The 20,684-nt window shown below is 38.4% G+C and overlaps 2 protein-coding genes across 2 annotated transcripts in view; both read left to right on the top strand.

The window, feature by feature from the left end:
• XPOT (exportin for tRNA) overlaps nt 1-15,311 on the top strand; it is a 39,329-nt gene extending 24,018 nt beyond the window's left edge. Inside the window, exons 17-25 of the mRNA XM_069490002.1 lie at nt 506-744; nt 1,673-1,958; nt 3,584-3,773; nt 4,315-4,431; nt 4,608-4,723; nt 5,416-5,463; nt 9,268-9,339; nt 11,213-11,269; nt 13,997-15,311. Coding sequence (XP_069346103.1) covers nt 506-744; nt 1,673-1,958; nt 3,584-3,773; nt 4,315-4,431; nt 4,608-4,723; nt 5,416-5,463; nt 9,268-9,339; nt 11,213-11,269; nt 13,997-14,023 — 1,152 coding nt within the window. The 3' untranslated portion in view covers nt 14,024-15,311. The remainder of the gene's footprint in view (nt 1-505; nt 745-1,672; nt 1,959-3,583; nt 3,774-4,314; nt 4,432-4,607; nt 4,724-5,415; nt 5,464-9,267; nt 9,340-11,212; nt 11,270-13,996) is intronic.
• Nucleotides 15,312-17,337: 2,026 nt separating this feature from the next.
• The window catches only part of TBK1 (TANK binding kinase 1), a 40,240-nt gene continuing 36,893 nt past the window's right edge, over nt 17,338-20,684 (top strand). The window contains exons 1-2 of the mRNA XM_069489577.1: nt 17,338-17,405; nt 20,121-20,238. Of these exons, the coding sequence (XP_069345678.1) occupies nt 20,152-20,238 (87 nt within the window). The 5' untranslated portion in view covers nt 17,338-17,405; nt 20,121-20,151. The remainder of the gene's footprint in view (nt 17,406-20,120; nt 20,239-20,684) is intronic.

The raw sequence follows: 20,684 nt of genomic DNA on the forward strand, positions 1-20,684 counted from the left end.
AATAAAAATTGACTAATATGTAGAACATTTGCTTGTGCATGAATGAGATCTATTTTGTTTCATTTGCAGTCTTATTTTCATAATGTCAGGTGTAACAGATGTGTGTGTGTGTATTGTGTGGGTTTTGTTGTTATTAAACCCTTAAACACTCTTGAAAATATAAATTAGTGTGACCTTTGTACTAACAGTCAAAGCATTTTTGTATACCTTGTGTATAAGATTATAATCTTACAAATAAGAGTTTTACAAAAGGAAACATTAGAAAACTAATAATTATATGATTATTTGCAAAGTCTTGGCAGGGCTAGAATTAGAACCATGATCTTTTGGCTCTCTGATTCAGTTTTCTTTTCATTACATAGTGTTGGGAGAAAATTGTTTTTGTAAGTACTTGATCTATGAGTTGATGTGATAGATTACATTTCCTGTTCCTCTTGTACTTTTTCTGATTAAATGAGAAGAACTCAAGAAAGAAAAACTTCAATAAGACTAAATTTCATTCTAGGAGAATGGTTACCAGTCCTTGTTGAGCAGCGATGATCAACTATTTATTTATGAGACAGCTGGAGTACTGATTGTTAATAGTGAATACCCAGCTGAAAGGAAGCAGGGATTAATGAGGAATCTGTTGACCCCACTAATGGAGAAGTTTAAAATTCTGTTAGAAAAATTGATGCTGGCACAAGATGAAGAAAGGCAGGCGTCCCTAGCAGACTGTCTCAACCATGCTGTTGGATTTGCCAGGTGAGCATAATCACAATTAAAATTGTAAAGTGTGTGTCTCTACACAGAACCACTTGTTTGGATCTTTTATGATGGGCATACATATCTGTGTTTCCATAGCTGGATTTTCCAGAGAATTGTCTAAATCTTTCTCTTCTCAATCCAGCACGAATTAGAAGGTTTAGTTGAAGAAAGGAATAGATCACATACCATTCTGCCTTGACAAATGTCCAAATCCTTAACTTCTCTGACTTCTTTGGTATAAATGGGTTGTGTATTTAAGGGGATTACATAAAGTCTTTATATACCAATGATATATTGGGACATCTTGGGTTAGTCTTGGTTACCTCAAAGAGAAAGTCCTGAGGCTTTTTAGTTGCATTGTGTCCCAAAGACCACCCAAGCAGCCATTTGAAACTTTTCTTCTACCCTTACTTTTTATTGGCAAGCAATAACAGCATGCAAGTTGTAGTGATTGCTAAGTAGAAGTTATAGAGAAATTGTTCTACAGAATACTTCAGAGCAAGAGCTAGATATTAGAGAGGTTGTATAACTTGATTCTGAAGATTGTCTCTAAGTTTAAATGGGTAGTTTGCAGATCCTTTAGCACAGGCTAGTCATAGCAAGTGGACTTTTTTCCCTCTTTTCTGCATACTTTGTCAGCAGGATTTTAGTAAAACATTTAGGTAGGCATACATTAGAGGGCTTATATTAACTACATCTCATTCATTTAATTTAATTTGAGCCCTTTTGTTCTGGAATGGTAACTGGAAGCAGTAGTTTACAAATAACCACATAGCCAAAGATAGAAGTGATTGTGATGTGGAAAACAAAAAAGTGGGTTTTTAGTTTTGTCAATTTTTAAATTTGTTGTGCATCGTTTTTGAATCCTCCATAATGCGTTTAAAGAATAAAGTTAAATCTAATTGCCTGATTTTTGCTAATATAGTCGAACCAGCAAAGCTTTCAGCAACAAGCAGACTGTGAAACAATGTGGTTGTTCCGAAGTTTATCTGGACTGTTTACAGACATTCTTGCCAGCACTCAGTTGTCCCTTACAAAAGGATATTCTCAGAAGTGGAGTTCGCACTTTCCTTCATCGAATGATTATTTGCCTAGAGGAAGAAGTTCTTCCATTCATCCCATCTGCCTCAGAACACATGCTCAAAGATTGTGAAGCAAAAGACCTCCAGGAGTTCATTCCTCTTATCAACCAGATTACAGCCAAATTTAAGGTATTACACAGGAAGTCTGAGAATTTCAACTTAAGATGTTCTCACTTAAGGATTAGATGTATTTATCTTCAGAAAGGTTTTGGATGTTGTCCTATGTTTTTTTATTTGTTTGTTTTTTCCCCTTCAGCAGTCCCCAACCTTTTTTGGCATCAGGGATCCATTTCATGGAAGATAATTTCTCCACAGACCCTGGGGGGAGTCAGGGGGCGGGATGATTCAGGGCATTGCATTTATTGTGCACTTTATTTCTATTATTATTACATTGTAATATGTAATGAAATAATTATACAACTTACCATAATGTAGAATCAGTAGGAGCCCTGAGCTTGTTTTTCTGCAAGTAGATGGTCTCATCTGGGGGTGATGGGAGAGTGACTGATTTGACAGGAGGCGGAGCTTATGTGATGATACAAGCGATGGGGGAACAGCTGTAAATGCAGATGTAGCTTCACTTCCTTGCCCACGCTCACCTCCTGCTGTGTGGCCCAGTTCCTAACAGGCCACTGGTACCTGTCTGGGGCCCCAGGGGTTAGGGACACAGCTCTATGTGATGAAAGGTGGTTTTGTTTACCTTTTTTTTTTTTTAAATAATAGGTACTTGAGAGCGTGGATTATATGTATTTTTATCATCCCCCTTGTCTAGCACACTACCTGACACATAGATCATGCTCAATGATGTTTTAATAAAAACAGACCTTATCTGCTCTGTGTAGCAGAAGAAAACAACTAGTCTGCTGATATAGAAAAGCAAATAAAAATAGTGTTGAGTACTAAAACGTCTAAAGAGGTAAATAAGAAGCACTGTAATTTGGGTGCCCAAGCAGGAGTTTAAAAGTATTTAATATACTAAAGTCAGTTTTATATACAGGGAAATTTAAGCCAGGTATAAGATGGCCAATAAAAATGGCTAACAATTACATAGTACTTTCTGTATTCAAACCTGTTCTAAGCATTTTTTTGTACATTAGGTCATATGATCCTCATACCTACCCTAGGAGATAGGTATTACATGTTACAGATAAGGAAACAGGCGCAGAGAACTTAAGGAATTCGCCCAGGGGCATGTAACACCCAAGACTTCATTTGTAAGCAAGCAAGTGTTGAGCGCGAACTATTAATATCAAAGGATTTTTTTTTACCTGTATTCAAAATTTTTTTTAAAAATCCAAGCATTTACTCATATAAATTGATTTATATTTTAACAATAAAATTCTTTTTTTTTTTTTTTTTTTTTTTGATTGAGACAAGGTCTTGCTTTGTTGCTGGGGCTGGATCATAGGTCACCACAACCTCCAACTCGTGGCCTCAAGGGATCCTCCCTAGAATTCATTTCTTGAGAATTTACATTTGGAAATATTCCATGACAATATTTTGTTGTGTAAAATGACCACCTATTTTAACCTGAATTTTAAGCCATAGGAAATGTGTTAAGTTTAATGATCTTTTAGTAATGTATATCTTATATAGATTTCTGTTTTAACATTGATATTTGTTAACCAAATTATGTAAATATACATCCTAAGTAGAAACTCTGGAGAAACCCTTTATGTAAAATTTTTTTTCTAAGTTTCATATTAATTTCATTACTCAACTCTGAAGTAGTAATAATTGTTTCTTATCATCAGATACAGGTATCCCCATTTTTACAACAGATGTTCATGCCTCTGCTCCATGCAATTTTTGAAGTGCTGCTCCGACCAGCAGAAGAAAATGACCAGTCTGCTGCTTTAGAGAAGCAGATGTTGCGGAGGAGTTACTTTGCTTTCCTGCAAACAGTCACAGGCAGTGGAATGAGTGAAGTGATAGCAAATCAAGGTGGGGATGCATGCCATGCCTAATTTGTCTGCTTTAGTCCCTATCACAGTTACACATCTGTATGAGCAAGAGTGAACTGAAGTGAACACAAAACTTTTGAAGTTTGTTGGCCTCTAGGATGACAGTTTATTATAGGGGGAATCAATCACTTTAAAATCTGTATTCAGTTCTTTTTTTCCTAAGGCAGTATTTTTTAATTGATTCTTCAACAATACAAATATAATGGTGGCTGCTTGCCGGAATTGACCCGACAATTTTGAGTCTTATGGCCAATTAGCCATTCTGAAATTAAAAATAAATGGAACTGTATAGCTCAATGTAGAGAATTCTGCTACATAGGAAATCCAAGGGAAAAGATATTAAGGAAATACTGATTTTTTTTTTTAATGTTTAATGGTTAGAATTTAAGTGCCCAGTTAATAAAAATCAAAGGATCTTAGCAACTCTATAAAGCTTTTTGACTTACTCTTTTATATGGAATGAGAACTTCAGGTTGACTTTCTAGTTCTTTTTGAAATTAAACTCAAGCTTTTCTCCTCAGGTGCAGAGAACGTAGAAAGAGTGTTGGTTACTGTTATCCAAGGAGCAGTTGAATATCCGGATCCAATTGCACAGAAAACATGTTTTATTATTCTCTCAAAGTTGGTAGAACTCTGGGGTAAGATAAGTTTTTTTTTTTTTTAAACTTCATTTCCCAAACTGTTTCATAAAACTCCTAGAGATGAAGTGGAACCCTAGCCCAAGCATAGACAGAAACTGGGAGTTGATTTTCCTTGGTAATGAATTAATTGACATTCTTTTTATACAAGATGAAAATCTGAATTCTCTTGACAGGAGGTAAAGATGGACCAGTGGGATTTGCTGATTTTGTCTATAAGCACATTGTCCCTGCATGCTTCCTAGCACCTTTAAAACAAACCTTTGACCTGGCAGATGCACAAACAGTATTGGTAAGCACCTAGGAATCTTTGTTTACCTTGTATAGATCTCATAAATTCACAATTTCTTCTTTAATGCCAGGTTGATTACATTATGTTTTATTAATTTTTTAGGGGTTGATGGTACCTTCTGAACCTTTTGTGGATTTTTGTTGAATCCCAGTGCTGAATTTGAATATGTAAAATTTAGCTCCTTCATTAACAACTAAGACTCTTTTTCTAGGACTATGAAAGGGTACATGATACAAACGTTCTTGAAAGCTTGATTATTTGTTTCCTCCTATTACTTTAATTGTAAAATTTGTGCTTAGTGATTTTTCTCTAAAAATTAAGCGCATTAAATTGTAACTTTCTCCTCCTCGTATGATAGTTTCCCCAAGGCTCATCCTCAGAATACTTAATGTCAGACAGTTGCCCTTTTCTCACTTTCCCACAACCTAGTAAAAGCTAGATTTCAAAACTGTAATTTACTACATCAAGGCAACAGTTTGTATTCTGTTTTTTTCTTTTCCCATCCAACCCACTTACTCCGTCTGCCTATTACCTTTCCTTCCTTTAACCATTTTTTTGAAGGTAAATATGTCCCTGGAAATATTTATTTAAGGAAAAATATTTCCCTGGCAATGGCCAGAGTAATGAAGAGAAAAGTTGGATCAGTAACCAAGAACTGACTATCTTAAAATTCTTAAACTTGTTTCCCACAGGCTTTATCTGAGTGTGCAGTGACACTGAAAACAATTCATCTCAAACGGGTAAGCTGTGTACTCCCTGCCCCTTCATTTTCATCTCATGTGTAAACTTTGTTCTCATTTTAATGGTGTTTGACTCATCTTGTTCTTGAAAGCCGTATCTTGTATAAAACATAATTCAGTTCTGACTTTTTGGGATGTGATTGAATGAAAGTAGCAGTATCTGTTCTTGTCCTTTATGTTTTGGGTAACAGGAAAGTTAACGTGTATGGTTTTTTTTGTTTTTTTTTGTTTTTTTTTTTTTTTGAGACAGAGTCTCACTCTGTTGCCCAGGCTAGAGTGAGTGCCGTGGCGTCAGCCTAGCTCACAGCAACCTCAAACTCCTGAGCTCAAGCGATCCTACTGCCTTAGCCTCCCGGGTAGCTGGGACTACAGGCATGCGCCACCATGCCCGGCTAATTTTTTCTCTATATATTTTTAGCTGTCCTTATAATTTCTTTCTATTTTTAGTAGAGATGGGGTCTTGCTCTTGCTCAGGCTGGTCTCGAACTCCTGAGCTCAAACGATCCGCCCACCTCGGCCTCCCAGAGTGCTAGGATTACAGGCGTGAGCCACCGCGCCCGGCCTGGAAAGTTAACGTGTATGTTTTGATTTGACAAAGGATGTGAAAAATCTTAACTAGAATTTCAAAATCCAGATTTCATGATCTAGTAGTAAGCCAGATTTCTCCAACTCCTTAATAGTATTACAAATGGTTAGAGTCTTTCACTACTTTAGAATGTCCTGTTCTTTGTCAGTCTGATCATTTGTATAAATCATAAATGATGGGTATTTTAAAATAATGAATTGGTTCACGCCTGTAATCCTAGCACTCTGGGAGGCCGAGGTGGGCGGATCGTTTGAGCTCAGGAGTTCGAGACCAGCCTGAGCAAGAGCGAGACCCCACCTCTACTAAAAATAGAAAGAAATTATATGGACAGCTAAAAATATATATAGAAAAAATTAGCCGGGCATGGTGGCGCATGCCTGTAGTCCCAGCTACTCGGGAGGCTGAGACAGGAGGATCGCTTGAGCTCAGGAGTTTGAGGTTGCTGTGAGCTAGGCTGACGCCACGGCACTCACTCTAGCCTGGGCAACAGAGTGAGACTCTGTCTCAAAAAAAAAAAAAATAAATAAATAAATAAAAATAATGAATTGGTTGCAAACATTTAACAAACCAGATATTTTTCTTTTTAATAACAAAAATTCCTACCTCCAACTTCTCTCAAAGCCAGAATGCCAACACAGGACTAGCATTTCCACTTAGCTACAGTCAGCTAAAGAGCAGCAATTCCCCTTTCTCCCTGAAAGAAGTGTGAGCTCTCACTCACTAGTCTCCATTCAGCCCACTTACCCATTTGAACTTGATTTTAGGGTGGAAGGGTTTCCAGTTCAGCGGCATTTTCTCTACACTTGCTATGTGCCAGGGTGAGGGGTGTGTGTGGGCAGCATCGGAGCTGTATAAAGATGAATAAAGTATCCCCCATTATTTAGGGAGCTCAGAATCAAGGGAGACCAGCAAATAAATGTCAATGGGTTAAGTACTTTAGTAGAAGTGTATAAAATACCGAGGGACTAAAGCTAAATGAGTAATTTGCCTAAGGGGACAATCTAAGCAAGCTGTAGGAAAGAGGTCATATTTTTGTTAGGCCTTGAGACAAATGTAGATTGATTGGACTGACAGGAAGGGGAGCTGGCATTCTGGGCAGAGTTTTTAGTAGGCGTGTGAATACAGATCAGGTATCACATGGTGGATTTGATGGCAAATGATAGACTTATCCTGCTTAAAGTATGGAGGCAGAAGTAATAGCTAAAAAGTAAGATAGGACTAGATGATTAAAAGCCTTGTGTTACATGTGACAAAATGGGAAGTCAGTAGGCAGTAGGGTTGTATTTTAGGATTAAGATAGATAGGTGAGAAAAAATGTTCAGGGAGCAGTTGGACTGTGGGTCTCAAGCAATTAGCACTAAATACTGGCCGGATGTGGTGGCTCGCACCTGTAATCCTAGCACTCTGGGAGGCCAAGGCAGGAGGATCGCTTGAGGTCAGGAGTTTGAGGTGGCAGTGAGTTATAATGAGTCCACTGCACTCTAGCTGGAGCAACAGAGCAAGAGTAAGACTCTGTCTTCTCCCACTCAGATCCCCCCCAAAAAGAACTAAATACTCGTTTTGGAATTATCAGTGTGTAGACAGTCAGAGTGAAGTGTTAGAAATGAATGAGACTGAGACTTCTAAGACCAGGACAAAAAGAATGTTGGCTCAAGCAAGAGTCAAGAGAAAGCTAGAGATAGAACCAAAAGTAGCAGTATTATGAAAGCTAAGGGAAGAGAGTCTCAAGAGAGGAGACTGGATGACATTGTTGGATGCTACAGAGTCAAGGAAGATGAGGAAGGAAAAGAACAGGAATAATGGTATTTACAGTTGAAAAGTATTTGTCTTGTTCATAGATGCCCTAATTTAAACACATAGAGGAATTGAGTCAGTATTATATTTGAAAATGTTTTGCTTCATCGTTCTATTTTCTTATTCTTTTGACTGACTTGAAGTACAAGTTTACTTTTCCTGATTAAAGAAAAACTATAGTCTTTTTAAGTGGTAACAGTGGAATTACATGAAATGATGAGCAATGCATAGGAAGTAAGCACAGAGAGGAGGACAAAAGAAAAAGGTGAGAAGGAAAGTAGAAGGGATCTGGGAAACTTGGAAATGATACAGTGTTAGCTCCTCTCAATTAGAGACAGGTTTCCTTTAAAGGATCATTAAATTGTGACCAAGATCCACTAGGTTAGAGGGCCAGGAGTCAAGGTAGAGGAGGAAACATAAATCCTTATTGCTCCATAAATCAGGAGCTGTAATGTTAAATAGGAAATTTGGGTGTTAATGCAAGAAAGAGTGCATTGAGGAGAGATGGATTAATTTCATTTTGATAACTGTTACTTCCAGTTGTACCAGGTTGGGGCCATGAACATATTAAAGACTTTAAGTTAGATTGAAGTTGGAAAGTGAAATTAGCTGCTGCTTTTTTTTCTTCTTTTAAGTATTGGATTTGTTATATTTTATAGGTTTTGGCATCTAGAAATACTAAAAATTGGCCCCTATTGAAAAGCAATGGTTTTTTAAAGCTCAGATGATCTGCTTTTTAGTAAAAGTTTAATCAGCAACACACTGGGCAACTCACCTTCTCTTTCTGGATCATGGTTTCCTCATCTGTTCCATCTAGCCACTAAATTCCTCTTCCCTAGTTTGCTGAATAGGAAAAGATGTGCTTTTATTGCTGCTATCTTCTAACATATTATTTTCTCTCTTGCTTGTGTTTATTTTTGTTTCTAAAGATGGTTGCTAGCCTGGCACTGCCTGAAGGCTTCTTCCCCCCGTGCACCCACAGATGCCCTATAATCCATGTGGTAGATTGAACAGGAGCACCTTTCTTCGCTGTCCTCTTTCAGTGTTTAGAAGGCTTCGGGAGCATTGTGCCTGGATTTAGAAAAATGTTTCTATAATCTTTAGCAGTAGTTAACACTAATGTTAACATATAGTAAATGCTAAGTGCTATTCTAAGGGCTTTACAGTTCTTAACTCCTCAAATCCTCACGATAACCTCATTTTTCAGATGGAGAAACTGAGGCTTAGAGAGGTTAAGTAAGTTGCTCAAGTTACCAGAAAGTTGCCAGAGCCAGGCTTCAGACCAAGGCAGTCTGGCTCTAGAGTCTGTTCTTAATCACAATACTATATTGCCTTTAAAGTGTACGTGCATTGTTCCCCAGTTTCTTTTTAAGCATTATTAATGTCAAGAAAGAAAATAGTTATAAATATCTCTTAATCTTCAGGGCCCAGAATGTGTTCAGTATCTTCAACAAGAATACCTGCCCTCCTTGCAAGTAGCTCCAGAAATAATTCAGGTAAGAGCTGTCTTAGCAGATTTTGCTCTTAATGTAATTAAAGAAATGTGACTATATATAGTTCAGTCTACATTTTGATTCAAGAATGCCAAACTGGCTGGGCGCGGTGGCTCATGCCTGTAATCCTAGCACTCTGGGAGGCTGAGGCGGGTGGATCGTTTGAGCTCAGGAGTTCAAGACCAGCCTGAGCAAGAACAAGACCCCGTCTCTACTAAAAATAGAAAGAAATTATTTGGATAACTGAAAGTAAATAGAAAAAATTAGCCGGGCATGGTGGCGCATGCCTGTAGTCCCAGCTGCTCGGGATGATGAGGCAAGAGGATCACTTGAGCCCAGGTGTTCAAGAACAGCCAGGGCAAAATAGCGAGATCCTGTCTCAAAAAATAATAAAATTTTTTTTAAAAAGCCAAACTGCATTCAACTTGATGTTTTGCTGTGCATAAGCAAGCAAGAGCACTTAGCCTGGAATTGAAATGATGGGGTCTGTGAAATTGGGAAAAATTTGCATTTTTATTTTCACTAATCACAACTGAAATTTAATTTTCCATCCATGTGTAGGTGATAGATCACAGTATTAGTAGCATTACCTATGATATTGTCACCAATATAATCACACATATTTTCCTGTCACATAAGTTATTGCAGATATCGCTAAGTATAGTTTATGCTTATCACTGTTTTGAAATTATGAGCTATTAAGGTAATGCCACTATATTTTGCTACCTAATGAGAAAATAAGTCTTTTTTTTTTCTTTTTTTTAAGAGAAGGTCTTGTTCTTTTGCCCAGGCTAGAGTGCGGTGGTGTCATCATACTTAACTGCAACCTCAAACTCCTGGGCTCAAGTGATCCTCTTGCCTCAGCCTCCCATACAGCTGGGACTACAGGCGGGTGCCACCATTCCCACCTAATTTTTGTGTTTTGTGCCAAGTTGCTGGGACTACAGGCACTTGCCACAACGCCCTGCTGGTTTTTCTATTTTCAGTAGAGACGGGGTCTCGCTCTTGCTCAGGCTGGTCTTGAACTCCTGAGCTCAAGCCATCCTCCCTCCTCAGCCTCCCAGAGTGCTAGGATTACAGTTGTGAGCCACTTTGCCCAGCCAGAATTATCTTTTTCTTTTGGTCTAGCTCTACTTGGTTACCCCTCTTACTAGGTAAGAATAGCAATGTAGTTTTTGTCCCACTCACTCTTCTCAGACATGAGTCCACCTTGTCCAGGAGAGCTGTGTTCTCAAAAGTGAAAGCAGCCTGTCTGACAAGTGTTACATTGGAAAATGCCATATAACCTCTTGTGGTGAGGAACTGTTTGGGTTGATTTTGATAAGTTGTAATAAGAATACTGTGGATTTGAAGCAACCTTAATGTCCACTGACAAATGGATAGAGAAAATATGGTGTGTGTGTGTGTATACACACACACACACACATACACACAGTGGAGTATTATTCGGCTTAAAAAGCAATCCTATCATATGCTATAACATGGATGAACCTTGATGACATTATGCTAAATGAAATAAGACAGTCATAAAGAGACAAATACTACATGATTCCACTTATATGAGATATCTAAAGTAGTCAGACTCATTGAAGCAGAAAGTAGAATGGTGGTTGCCAGGGGCTGGAGGGGGAGGAGGGGAAAATGGGGAGTTGTTCAATCAAGAGGCAGAGAGTTTCAGTCTTGCAAAATGAAAAACGTTCTAGAGATCTGCTGTACCACAGTGTGCGTATAATTAACACTACTGTACTGTACATGTAGTGGTCAAGATGATAAATATTAAGTGTTTATTACTATAATTAAAACTGTGGATGTGAATTAAGATGGATTTAACACAAATACATTTGTTCTTTCTCCCCTCACCTCCTGGCCCCCCCAGGAATTTTGTCAAGCGCTTCAGCAACCTGATGCGAAAGTTTTTAAAAATTACTTAAAGGTAGGTATTTGGGAAATTCATATCTTCATATAATTAGGTAATGTTTGAGAGCCAAGAGAGAATACATATATACTATAGTTTGACCAACCGTTACTTATTTTGGGACCTCTACTCTAAAAACTGCTTCTAAGAAACTACAGTTACAGATGATTCCGTGAAGCCCCTTTCAACTAACTTTTTATGATCTTTTATAAGCACACTGAAAGTGTGCACCCCTGAGTATATTGGTATGAAAATGCCAGTTTTCTTTTACAGTTTCATGATGTAATTCAATAAGAACTAGAGGATTGGGAGAACAAGAAATATTCAAGAACAATTGCCCATATTGAAAGGAAGGAGCTAAAAAAAAAAAAAGTATGAGTTATTTGCTTATATCCTGTTTTGAAACATTTGAATTGTAAAACGCACAAAAAGGAGAATTCTCAGATTTGGCCATCAAGGTTCTTTTTACATTTGTGAAACCACCGATTTTTATTTATTTATTTATTGCTGCTTTAAAAAAATTTTAATCTCAGATGCAAACTATTAAGGAGCTCATCTTTTAGTTTAATTCATATTAAATACATTAGAAAGATATACTGGGATTCAATTTCCCTTAAGAGTTTTGCTAATTCGAGCAATCATCATGGTTTGACAATTCCTATGTGAAGGAATTATTTCCTCAGATATTGCTCAGGACGGGTAGGAATTTTTATTTTCAATTTGTATATATTCATGGAGTACCGGTGCATTTTTGCTACATTAATATATTGCATTGTTGTGAACAGAGCATCCATCACTGGAGCAACGCACATTGTACCAACCAAGCAACCTCCCATCATCCACCCTTCTCCCACCCTGATTTTTTTTTTTTTTAAACCGTGTAGGTTGACAAGAAATGTCAAATGTTTATTTAGTATACACAGTTACAGTTAAATCCACGAGATAAAACTGTCTTGGTCTCACCTAGGTAGTCATTCATTTCATATTTTTGTGTGCCAAGTATTATAGTATCTGCTGCAAATCCCACTATGAATGAATTTTCATACCCACAAGGAGCTCATGGTCTAGAATTAAAGTTATAGTGTGACAGGATGAGGAACTATTTTTTATCTTTATCTGTTATCTTCATTCAACAAATTTGAGGGCAAAGCACTATATTAAATTTCTTGGTAGCAGGTAACTTAGCATATGGCTACCTTGTTCTTTTGCCCAAGACGTTTGGTAGAATTTGTAGGTCAAAGGGCTTTGCAAAGTAAATAATTGTGTTATCCTTTGACTGTGGTTCTAACAGTTTTTTCCCTAGTTGTAGTTTGTCAGCTTAAACATCTCAAAGAGTTTGTGTGAAAGGGTATTGAGGATTATTTTTTATTAATATTATTGGGAATGCTTCTGTGCCCCATTCCCCCATAAAAGCAAAATGCCTATGGAAGTAATCTCTGTTAAATAGCTGATCACTCAAACCAGATTAAAGGACTCAAAATATTTTAACTCTCTATTTAGAGGTAACAGTAGGTGTAGGTACATTGTAGAAGACTTATGCTCCAAATGTATTAACTCATTGGCACAGCATTTATAAAAATTCTTCCAAGTCCAGCTTCTCTTCAGTGATGGCACTATCTTAGTGATCTCATTATCTCAGTGTTAACATTATTCTTGTGGTTGGAAAAAATGAAGTTCATTCTTTTGTGTCCACTCCTCCTTTCATATCTGCTTGATCCTCAGATCTTGCTGATCCTTTCCTCTTCCTCTCTCTCTTCCTCTCTCTGCTGCTGCTCTGGTGTAGGCTTATGTTATCTCACTCTGATCTCCCTTTGCTTGTTCGAGCCAGGCTGATCTGTTTGAAAACATCAAACAGTCCTTTGAAATTTATTCCTCTTTCTCATAACCTTCTTAAACCTTGTATTTACTAAAAACAAGTTCATGTTTCTTAATTTGACACTTACTTTTTTTTCTTCTATATTCTGATCCTGGACTACCTTTCTGGTTTCTCTTGCAGGAATGGTCTTTGCTATTCTTGTGGTTCTTCAAAAATCCTGCCTTATTAGCAGTCCACCTCATGTATGAATTCTACTCATCCTTCTAGGCTTACCTTAAGCGTGGCCTCCTTGTACGGCTTTCTTTTACTCATATGGTGATCATTCTTTTCTCTGCACTTAGTTGGTTATTTGTTAAGTGAATCTCCTAGGTGCTAGGGACACAGTGATAAGTAGTACTTGACCTGTAACCTAGCTGTGGATGGCAGTGTGTAGTACTGGGCCATGCCTAGCACAGCCTCTAGCTGGCTCCTTTACCATAGTCTCCAATATTGACTGGGAGTACTTTTGAATCATCAAAATAAATAGTAAATTCCTTAAGGGATTAGGATTGCTGTCTTTAGCTTTGACTTGTTTCTTCCTCAAAGTTTAATTTCTCAGTGTTAATTTTGACATAGGTACCAATTAGTAAAAAGGTGTCAAGAGCATGTTTTCTTCTGCCCATTCGATTCTCCTGGCATTAGAGAGAATACCATATTTTCACTACTTTTCCATTTGGGTGATGTCAGCATAAGTTACATCTAGACTTTACCAAATTCTCCAGAAGAGAAAGTTATTATCTTGGATTATGTGTGGATTTATGAAGTGTGTGAAATGTTTTAAATATCTATTGTAAAAAAAGAGTGACTAGCATTCAGAAATGTCGAGCCATTCTTCAGGTGAAAGAGGTGATTGTCTTCCGACATTAGTATTGATTATACTTTTTTTACAGGTGTTCTTCCAGAGAGCAAAGCCCTAAGGACTGGATCTCCCTGTGCCTACTTCTTGATCAGGAATTCCAGTGAATAATTTGTAAAGAAGTGATTTTTGTGTGCCATTCACACTGGTCTTTTTAATAACATTGTTTTGAGCTTATTACAATATATGTATTGGGATTTTTATGTAAAATGGGTATAATTTTCCCTAAATACAGGTATGTGACAACAAGAAAAGTTGTGTGCATGCCAACTCAATTGTTCTATATAAAAATGCTGTTAAAAGACACAGCTATTATCTTAGTACCTTAAATTTTTTTTTATTTGAAACTTTAAGTCAAGTCCTTTATAAAGATAATAGCCATGGAAAACAGTGTACTTTTTAAAAAATTGCTGAATATAAAATGTTTGAAAATTTTAATTTTCTTTAAGTGTGCAAACACAAAGTATGGGGGGATATAACAATTAAAACTAATTTTTTGTAGATAGCCATTATATTTCTTTCAACAGTTACAATGCCAATGTGGATTCTACAAAAGAGAATGGTTTCTATAAATTAATTGATTTAAAAGTAGGTGCCAGTGTTCCACATTTTTTTATAAAAATAAATTTTATGTAGTGAAATCTACCAAGTCGTTTCTGGAATTATTATAAATACTTTAGTCTTATTTTCTCATCTTAATCTCTCTTTGATGTCCCATTTAAAGGTTTGCAAATATGAGTATATGGATGCTTTATTTCATTTAATTTTGCTCCTAAAAGGTTACATGTAACTTAGTTTTGTTATTTAAGAGTCTTTTAAAAATGTACTAGAAAAAGCCTCTGTGAATCTGTTGATAGAATTAAAATCCCAATTCTTTTCCTAACTTTTCTATTGGATGTACTTAGAACGCAGTATACCTGTGTGTTTATGATGTTTGTAAATGGTAGCTGACCATTTAATTAGTACTTACCGCTGCCACCTTCCATTTTTATTCATGGTTACTTGAGAAAGCAAAGGGAAAAATAATAGCATCAGTAGTAGCCTTGGAAAATCCTGAGAGGAGGGACAAAACTGAAGAGCAGAATTACTACAGGCATTTAAGTTTAAATTCCAAAAGCCCAATTAAGATTTTCAGGAAGGGTCTGTTTGTTTGTTTTACCCTTTGGCCATTGCGTCTCCTAGGGGTTTCATGGATGGGTTTCAGCAGCCTATAAACTCTCTAAAATTGTATTCTAAATTGTGCACGTGAATCTTTTTCTGGTTTTAATTCCAGAAGAAATTTTAAATGTTTTTCTTACATCATGGAATAAAAATACTTCACCAAATTGATGGTTAATTGTAAAAACAGATCAGTGGAATGTATATATTATACGTCAATAAAAAATGTTTTTAGAAATACTTAAGTGAAAGCTGGGTGTTTCTTTCATAGGTTCCCCTGTGGAGTGGGAGTGATCATTGTGTCATCTATTGCAATAGCAGTAATTCTTCAAAGAATACGGAGTAGCATAGCATAGTAGTTAAGAGTTTATATGGCACAGGCTCCAGACCTAGTTAAGTAGATTCAAATACCAGTTCTCACAGTAACTGGTTTTAGAACCTTGGGCAAGTTAACAACTTCCTGTCTTAGTTTCCCTGTCTGTAAAATGGGGGAACTAATGATAGCTACTTCATACGTAACTCATTAACAATTCAATGAGTTAAACATGAAAGAAATTACTGTGGCTGGCACATAAAGCCTTGGTATTAGCATGTATTACTATACTATTAATTCCATCTATGAAAAGGTGTTTGTTTTCCCTGGCTCTATAAAGCCCTTTAGAAAATGTGTTCATGTGTTCAGAGTGGAGAGAAATCAGGACATGGAAATTAAGAGTAACAGAAACTAAACTCTTCATTATATAATCATGAATAATAAGTCTCATGTTCATTCACCAGAGTTGCCCAGAGCACCATCACAATTAGGAAACTCTTCCATCATGAATTACCTTATTTCCAAAAGCACCCAAATAATTGTCTCAAGGGTGAATCCTATCTGTTAAAGGCTAAAAGACTTAGGAAGTTGTGTAACTTCACTAAGGAACCCCACAGGGTTTTATGATACCTGATCTAGTCCTGTGTCTAACAGTTACCTAAATCTTAATGCTAACATTAATTGGTTCATGAGTGGCTTGACCTGTTAAGAAAATACTATGTGGCATTTTAATGTACACTTAACGTGATAAACATGTGAATCAAGGCCTTTGGCTCAGTCAGTCACCTTTTCTACAACTTTCAGCGGTGGGTTTTACTGTTGGAAGGAACTTTGACAGTCTTCATTATTGTCATTGGGTATCAGAGAACTGAAATTGATCGGAATTGTAACCAGTGAATAGATTTGCTAGAATGATTCCATCACTTAAACATCGCTTAAAATTCTAATAATTTCCTTTGTAAATACATTAGAATGGACTTTTGTTATTTACATTGTACATTTGATAAAACTGAGGCTTAGAGAGGTAAGAAAGTTGCTTAAAGTTAGCAATTGGCAGGGAGAGCTGGGAATGCAACCCCCCAGGTCTTATCCATTTAAAACCCTCTGCTCTTAACCACTCTGCCATGGTTTCCCATTCATTGGTGTTTGCCGTGGTACTCCTCTGGGAAGCACTCCCTACCCCTTCCCCTCCACTCAGAAATTTAGTCCTGAGTTAGCAGGAGTCTCTGTGTCCCTCCTTACGTTGACGTGGTGCTGTCAGTGGGCAGAAGGGACCCGTATCTAGGGAATAGCTGCTCAATTGAGATCTTGGCTGCACGAATATGCAGGACCTGATGTTAGTATTTAAGTTACAGTTACTAAATTCTTTAGTACTTAGGTTCTCCAGTATTGCCATTTTCCAAAATACAGAGAAGGAATTAAGTGAACATAACAGAATTACACGTCTGAATTACTGTGAGACGATAATCTGGCTCCACTGCAGCCAAAGTGGTCCTTAAAATAGATATAAATCTATCCTTCCTGGCTACGATATTCCTCTCAAGTGTCCCACATTCTGCCCACCTGTAATTATTTGTAAGCACTAGTTCAACGTCGGCCTTCCAGACTATTGCCGCGCTCCGCACCGTCTGCTGGCGCTCGAGCACAGGGCGGGATTTGCAGTTGCGGGAATCTGAATTATCGTGTTCACTGCTCAGGGCTCCCGGACTTCGCCCTCAGAGTAAGGAGGGTGGACGGGTGGGTCTCCAGACATGCCCAACCTCCCCGTCCCTCGGCATAGCGCAAGGGGAAATCCTCGGCAGTGGCGGCGGCCGTGGCGGCAACCGGACGGGCTGCAGGCGTGCGCACGCGCACCCGCGCGCCGGCCGTCGGTCACGTGGCCCCTGGCCAGGGCTCGCGAAGCCGGAAGTGTCCTGGGGCGCGAGGAGGCCGCGGGAGCCCGCTGGCGGTGGCGCGGCGGAGACCCGGCTGGGTGAGTGGGGCGGAGGGCCAGGCCGCGCGGGGACGCGGGCGGTGGGGCCTTGCGCAGCCTGCAGCGGAGCACTCCCGCCCTCTGTGGGAGGCTGGGATGCTGAGTCAGGGCGGGGGCGGGGCGGGCGACCCAGGAAGCCCCGCACGACCCGCGGCCGAGGTATCCCCGAACCCTGGCTGCGCGGGCACCGACTCTTGGGTGTCTGGGGCGTCCGAAGCCGATTGGCATGGTCGCAAAGGCCATGTTCCCTCCGTCTCGACTCCTCGCCCCGCGACCGGCCCTCTGACCTGCAAGCCCGGGGCCCTCACCGGTCCGGCTGCGTTGGGCACGAAGAGGGCGACTCAATTAGCGGGTCTGGGCCTGGCTGCCCGGGGAAGAAGAGGTGCTTCTTTCCCTTGGAGTTAGACTCGCCGTTTTCTACCGCTCTTTCCGCGCGTTGACACGATTGGCAGTTTTTAAATGGATTGCTTTTTCAGGGGACTAAAAAGAGACGTTACATTAGAGTTTCAGGGATGTTAACAGCTGAGGTTGACTCACACCGGAAGCTAGAAGCATAAGATGTTTTTAATGTATACAGACGAAATACAGATTCCCATACGTTTCCTTGCTCCTCGTCAACCTGGCTTATGGGGTTATTTTCTAATCCATATCCCAGGTATTTTTAGTAGGTGGCCACAAAATAATTTCTCCTAAGTAATTGTCAAGTGTATAACCAAAGACCGGCCTTTTTCACTGTGGAACCCCTAATATATCTATTTACTATGTGATTCACATACTGGTAGAGTTTGGAAATCCTGCAACTTTGTCCATAGGCCGTGTCACCAAACTTGTTTTCATCCTTGAACAAATGGCAACTTTCCTTTTGGACGGTACAAGGAAGTAGACTTAAGACAGCATCATCAGTAACATACTTGTTGAGTGCCTGTTTGTATGCTTTTGAAAAACTGGGAAGATTTATATAGCAAGCACCTGTGGGTATGCTGAGTCATGTTTTAGCAAGCTGTTATTGTGGGGTTATCAGAAGATAGTTTCAAAAGACATTTCAAATCTCTGACTATTGTGATCGCTATTATGAAACCATATTTTTGTATCTGCATATAGAGAGCGGATATTTTAGTTGATGAATCTGTTTTTTATTATACTGAGGTACATATAGGTACCTAGTGGTTCTATATGCCATCTACAGTTATCTGAAACGGCAAAGTTACATTAAATAGGAAAGGTTTTTCATTAGATATTTGAGAAGTTTATTACCACCTCTTGAGTGGAAAGTAATAACTGACAAATCTGTGTTCTTATTTGTGAAAAGGGAATCTTATTTTTATTGCTTATTTCCAATTAATTGTTGTATATAAAATTCCTTATCTGAGTTAGATGGATGGTAAAGTTATATAAAGATACCCTGGTATACTAGAGATTGGTAAAAGTTAGACCCCATCCATTCTGTATGTTCTTAACCCTAGTTAGGATATTGACAGTTATTAATTCATCACAGAATACTTAGTCCAGTATATTGCTTTTTATGCTAATTTACTGTGAAGGGATATTAAAATCTGTGTTTTGATCTGATGTTACAGCAGGTTTAAGGGAGCGTGGTGTGACTAGTGTTTATACTTTGTTAGCATACCTTATTTTTATTCCAATGTGGAGCTCAAATATTTTTAATATCTTTATAGATCCATAGTTTTTCATTATTAAAGGACAAGGGTAGTGGTGATGCTTATGTTTTAAGACTTGATAATATAGACTATTTGGTATGTTTTTATTTTTATACTTGGAGTTTGGAGAAACTCTTCTTAAATCAATTTCAGAAGAGTTAGTAACTTTTCAGAACAATAATTTTTGCATCTTTCCATTATGATTGTCAGACTCTATGTAGATGAAATTTTTTTTTTCTTTCTTTCTTTCTTTTTTTTTTTTTTTGAGGCAGAGTCCCGCTCTGCCACCTGGGCTAGAACATTGTGGCGTCAGCCTAGCTTGCAACAACCTCAAACTCCTGGGCTCAAGGGTTTCTCTTGCCTCAGCCTCCGGAGTGGCTGGGGTTACAGGTGCATGCCACCACGCCAGCTAATTTTTCTATTTTTAGTAGAGATGGGGTCTCACTCTTGCTCAGGCTGATCTCGAACTCTTGAGCTCAAGCGATCCTCCCGCCTTGGCCTCCCAAAGTACTAGGATTATAGGCGTGAGCCACCACGTCCAGTGAGCCACCAAGCCCCAACAGATGAAATTTTAGATTATAGAAATGTTACACAAGTAGCAAGAGTTGTTTTCATTAGCATTGCCCTGCCCTTGAAGGAGACAAAGTAATTTTTTCTATATTTCTGTTTTACATTATTACTTTTCTTTATTTTAAACCTTTAAAATATAATTTATCATTGATTAATCTTTCAAAACATTGGACGCAGGTAAGTAGCCAGTATCACTCTCACTGACAAAGACAAAATTAAAAGGGAAGTAGATGTTTCTGTCAGCCCTTGTGATAAGTGAATTAAATTGAATGTATAAGATGCCATTGGTTAATGTTTTTTCCAGAGCGCACACAGCATTTTAGCCTTTTATATCGCTAGAAACCTAGATTTTTACATTGGACTGTTTGTACTCTTCAATTTAACAATCAATGATGGTTGATCTTACTTGAAACTAAAAATAGCTAAGATTTGCTTCTTAACTGTATTATTCCCTAAAAATATGTGCAAATCTTTTCTTTTCTCTTAGTATAACAAGAGGATCACCCGACCAAGCCGAGATGCAGAGCACTTCTAATCATCTGTGGCTTTTATCTGATATTTTAGGCCAAGGAGCTACTGCAAATGTATTTCGTGGAAGACATAAGGTTAGTACGGAAGAAAACTGGGAAGGCTTTTTATCACTGCATATATTTCTCTTCTGAGAGGCACACTTATACTAAAGTGTGTGACGTGGTAATTTTGATTCTTTTGTCTAAAGAAATTTCTTTTTTATGATTTTTGTGGTTATTTAAGGCATAGCTTGTGTCAGGTGGTAAACATATCTACCCTATGGTGGCAGAGGCTGTGTTAGGGAGTGGAGAAAAACAGAAAGTTAGTGGAAAAGAGACTGGGAAAGATTAGTTTTCTTTTTGATTCTTTCCCCAACCCAGCTCCCCTATGGCAGTGGGTGATCTCACTAATAGAAGTTCAGGGTAGCAGTGATTTGTGGTGGAGGAAGGCATTTTGGATAGTATGGAGGCGGATGTGTAATTTGGAGGGGAACCCACAGATGATTCTGATATGTCCTGCTAAGGGTTTGTGCCCGTGTACA

This window comes from Eulemur rufifrons, chromosome 16 (assembly GCF_041146395.1).
Source record: "Eulemur rufifrons isolate Redbay chromosome 16, OSU_ERuf_1, whole genome shotgun sequence".
NCBI classification, from domain to species: Eukaryota; Metazoa; Chordata; class Mammalia; order Primates; family Lemuridae; genus Eulemur; species Eulemur rufifrons.